The following is a 5,004-nucleotide window of genomic DNA, read 5'->3' on the forward strand; positions in this document are numbered from 1 at the left end:
AGGGGGGGGGGGGCGAACATTGGAGTCTCTTGAGTTAGAATATCTGATTGAGCAGGAGATCTGCCGTCATTGATACGATTGACGATGTGGCGGCAGAGGAAGCAGAGTCACAAACTCTCACCGTTACAGCTACAGCAGACGACACCAATACAAAAATGGATCATAAGATAGTAGATCGATGCGTATTTTATAAGTAAATATGTAATAAACAGAATAAATAATGACTTTTTCCATTTCACACCCAGTATCAACCCTCGAGTTGATACTGGATGTGATATGGAAAATTCTCTTCGTCTCCCTAGACACCAGTCTTCATATATCACATTAACTGTTGCAAATCCACCACTACTGTAGGCCTACCACATTTATAATTAAAAAATGACTGAATTGAGATAAATGATGTGTCTGAAAGATTATGTCATTTACGTATTTGTTTAACAGAAAAAAAACCATTGACATCGCATTGTCAAATACATTCAGAGAAAATCAAGGAAATTCATAGGTAATTGCCGGTTATTTTCATGCATCTCTATATAGGATCCTAAATGTTTCGTTTGTTCTAGCTTGGCACTTGTTTCTTCGTTTTGTAATTCTTATTGCAGTTGTTGGGTTTTTCATACTTTCTTATCCTCCTTATTTTCTCAATTTCCTGATGTATTAACATCTGTTTATTTATTTTAAATAAAGCGTACTAGTGAGGTTTTGTAATTGGAAAACAATGTTTAAAAGTCCTTATCTAGACTGACCCCTAAGTTTTTATGAAGATTTTCTCAACTGCATTTAACTTCTAGCTTATCTCCCCCTAGTTTAGAAATTCGAATCAGACATCCAAGTGATCAAAATTATTAGGTTTTTTTTTCTTAATAATTTAATATCTTTTATGATATTCTAAGACGGGGCGAGTCTAGTCCTTATCCAAAAGGATAAAGAGTATACGAACACATTCAAACACAATTCAGAGTTTGTCATATTGCTATACTTTGTTTCGTTGTGATAATGAGCTCCGTGTGCGATGACGCTACGGTTTATCTTTGCGTTCTACCTTAAACTGCTGTGGTATACATTGCATAGTGCTAAGTGCCATAATATTAAAGTTCATGTTCTTGTCTGCAATTCTCAAAAATAATTGTTTCCAGTGATTGATAAGGCTGTAAGATCCAAAGTACGATTCCTATTTGATTACCCAAATCAATTAAAATGTATACACAGTTAATTAGATAAAAACGAAAACATGAGCTTCCTTTTATTTTCTAATTTTGCACCATTTCTAAATAGATAAAAATTTAAGAAAACAATGTAATTGTTATCGATCAAAGCGTTATAAAGCCAAAGAGGCGATGTATTTTGTAGTTACATATTTATCACCAGAGTGTACATTTTAATCTATTAACTTCCTTTACGTCTTCCTGATCGAAACATAGTTTACCTTTGTTTATCTGGGCGGTGACGTAACGTGGATTACTACGCCGTGGTTGGTGTCCGTACCTGGATAAGGTGGTTTCCATATTTTATTTATACTTTTGATTCTTCCATATGCACGCGCCATATATACCTTATTGAGGGGGCGATGTCAAAATTTGATTAAATTTGTAGAAATTCACTCCTGAAAACACATTATAACCCTTTCAATTGAAAGGTTGAAATAGTTCATTGTGAAGCTTCAGGGGTGAATGAGTTAATGATAACGCAATAGTACAATTTCCATATGCTAGCAACAAACTATTCCTGTGGTTATCTGTAGCAGTAAGAGTCATCAGTACTTATTTGTATTCCTCCGATCCGTCCAAAGTAACACGATAAAAAAAAATGGTTCGGTGTCCTTTTATTTCGTAAGTTTATAGTTTTACAAAATAAATTGAAAAATACATTTGGTATTAATTAAAATCCTTTAGGCAAAACACTCGCCATTTATTTAAAAGAAATCTACATATATATAGGTCATCGGGACGAAATCTAGTAAACCTCCTATATCTGATCGTAACACCAATGTTTATATTCGTTTACCAGGGCGGCGTATGTGGTGTGTATTATAACTCCGGGATTGGTGTTCGTGCCTTGATTAGATGATTTCCATATTCTATTTTTACCCCTGTCATTTCTTTACAAGCAACACCCACCATACAGCAATGTGAAACGGATACATATATTGAACAGGAAAATAGGAAAAATAGGTTTAAAGGCAAGGAGAACAATTTCCCTTAGTAACAAGTCTCAAGTAACAAAAATGAAAACGTGAAAGAGAAACAGCACTCGTTAGTGACAACGTCATGGTCCGATTTTGTTTTTATTAAATTAGAGGAATGATACAGTCAATTAATTAAGGAACATAGCTAGAGAAACGGAGCATGAATAAATGTAAGGAAAACGATTTACAGAGTAACAAGTGTGAATTTGAATCAACCTTCGAATTTGTTAATGATGCCATGGTCTAATTTTGGGGGTTTGAACAAGTGACATTAACAAAACGTTGCCTAGTTCGTTCTTTAGATGAGATGCCTTTTGGAGTAGGAGTAATTAAGGATCATTTGTCATTATAAATTCCATCAACAGTGTCATTTACCTACCAATGGTTACTGCGTCATAGTTAACATTAACTCAATGACTTTGTTTTATTAGATAAAACAACGGAATAATTGTCCAAGAAAATAGACACATTGCACAGTTCTATTCAGTTCATTTCATTGGAGTCTTCTATTTAGTTACTGGCTCAACACGTTCCTTATGAAGACACAATGCGGGCTAAGTTGAGTGTGTTGTTGTCTGATGTCAACGATTTGACTTAAAGATGATGAACTGATACCACAGCAGAAACATTGAATATTCCCTTGTCCAAATTCTGAAAAATTAAATCAACTGGAATGTTTTACGATGGTTCGGTTCACAGTTTGGCATTTTATCTTTACATATTATCGTATTTTACTCATGTAAATTTTAAGAACATTTCATTATAATGTTTTTAGTTAACAACTAAATATAAATATTATATATTTAAGGAGGCACGGTAGTCTAGTGGTAGGACGCCGGGCTCATGACCGAACGGTTGCGGGTTCGAGTCGCGTCACGGCACTGTGAACAAGATACTTTACTCCACTTGTTTCACTCTACTCAGCTGTAAATGAGTATGTGGTTGGGTATTTCTAGAATGGTTGAAGGCTGTCACTGCAGGTATTGCGTAAGAATTGTACCTGTTGCCCCATTGCCTGATCGTAAGAGGCGACTAAATTTGGGATCTTATCTTTTCTCTTCTTTCTAAACAATTTTCTTCTTCCTAATGTCTCCCTTGACAATGCCTCACTTTTGGCCTTTAGTTTAGCGTTCGCCCCTGTGAAGAAGGCTTTGGGTTCTGTCCCCTTGCCGAGACATACCAGAGTCTGTAAAAATTGTAGTTTCTACTCCTGCTTAACGCTCAGCAATTTAGGAGTGGGACGACTGGTTCGCCATTTGTCAGTTTAACGTGACCGGTTGGGGTGTTCTGCTGTTTGTCTTCGGCAGTATGTTTCAGTGAGGTAGCACTATAAAATCGGCATCAGTTCCGTGCTATCACAAGGAGACAGACACGAATATAGCGCAGGTCCCCAAAACACACACACATACACTACACGCACGCATCTTGCACACATGGGAGGCCGTCCTTGAATGACCATAGCTGTTGTTAGGACGTTAAACAATACTAAACCAAACCAAACCAAACCAAGCCATGTTTAATGCTAGCTGTGAACGCGTAAATGGCAGCACCGGCTGTATGCTCCCGAGGAAACTAAGAAATATATTGGCTGGTTGCAAAGGCCCTATAACCACGGATAATAACCGTTTTGAGACGACCTACGAACTAGGTTGTGACAAACGGTATATAAGAACCTCGAATTATTATTATTAGTAGTAATCGCGTTAAATAATTTCTGCTTACTTATCGAAAGATCATTATGATGACAATATAAATAATACGTCAATAAGATATTTACCGGTAAGATAAAATCCAGCAGCAACGAGATCATCAATATCCAGGGCCCCACTGTATCCACTCCAATACAGGAAGGACTGTCTGCGGTTCGACTCGTGTCTAAAAGGGTTGAAGAACAAACACCCAGGAGATCGTTGGACATGGAAATCATAAGGACTTGTGCCGTTCAGTCTTGCAGCGTCGGCCTGCAGTCCACAGGCAGTGCATGCTACTGTTGAGGTGTTGGGATTTATACAGGTAAATCCTCCTCCCACGAGCGGTTCTATTGGAATATGCATGTAAGACCAACCCCTGAAACTTGCTTCTCGTTGGCAGTCATTAGGTATCTCAAAAATAGGGTCATGTTCCAGGGGTTGATTCATCGTCACACTGAAAAGACCAAATTTTAGGTACAGAGAAAGAATAATAGTTTGTCAATGCAACCCAGAACATTCCCCTCAGTTTTATTTTAAAATTCAAACTGCTATACTGGTATAACAGCTAACATAATGCTTAAAAAACGAACTTAAAATAAAATGTTCCATAGACTTTCAATATAACCATAATCGAATTGCCTGTTGATGTTACAATTGCATAATTTGCATAAATAACCACACCCCTGATCAACCAACTACAAACCGACAAAGACCCAAACAAACATAAAACACACATGCACACAAATACTCAGCTGCATGTAGATTATTATCATTTAACTGCTGCTGTCTCACGTACCTTCAAAACATCCTTGCGAACAGGCTTTGAATCGAATGATTGCTTGGAAAGAACTATGTTAACCATTGCTTTGATTCGTCGCGAAAAACCAAATACGCCAAACTCCTCAAATCTGCCACATAAATTGTTTCTATCAAACTATGAACTTACAATCGTCTACCCTGGTTTTTTCTGTTACAGAAACATTTTGGTAGCCGTAGAATCCATGCTGTCGCATAATTTGTTTACATTTGCAAATGGCTCACCGACTATCATTTGACCTCTCTGTTTTCAGGTCAAATACTCTAGAAAGGAGTTAACGATCTGTATTCACAGGGTATATCAGTAATTTC

General features: G+C 37.0%; 1 protein-coding gene across 1 annotated transcript; it reads right to left on the bottom strand.

Moving 5' to 3' along the window:
- Positions 1 to 2,476: 2,476 nt before the first annotated feature.
- On the bottom strand, positions 2,477 to 4,323 carry LOC110451599. The gene is made up of 2 exons (XM_021499718.1): positions 3,963 to 4,323; positions 2,477 to 2,836 (listed from the first exon to the last, which is right to left on the bottom strand). The coding sequence occupies exons 1-2, from the start codon at positions 4,321 to 4,323 to the stop codon at positions 2,700 to 2,702; spliced, it is 498 nt and encodes a 165-aa protein (XP_021355393.1). The 3' UTR covers positions 2,477 to 2,699.
- Positions 4,324 to 5,004: the final 681 nt, after the last annotated feature.

The sequence above is a fragment of the Mizuhopecten yessoensis genome, unplaced genomic scaffold, assembly GCF_002113885.1.
Source record: "Mizuhopecten yessoensis strain PY_sf001 unplaced genomic scaffold, ASM211388v2 scaffold6135_1, whole genome shotgun sequence".
NCBI classification, from domain to species: Eukaryota; Metazoa; Mollusca; class Bivalvia; order Pectinida; family Pectinidae; genus Mizuhopecten; species Mizuhopecten yessoensis.

Coding starts and splice junctions, on each gene's coding strand:
- LOC110451599 (XM_021499718.1), bottom strand. CDS start 4,323: ATGAATCAACCCCTGGAACATGACCCTATTTTTGAGATACCTAATGAC. Junction 2,837..3,962: donor TGCTGGATTTTATCTTACCG/GTAAATATCTTA, acceptor TTAATTTTTCAG/AATTTGGACAAGGGAATATT.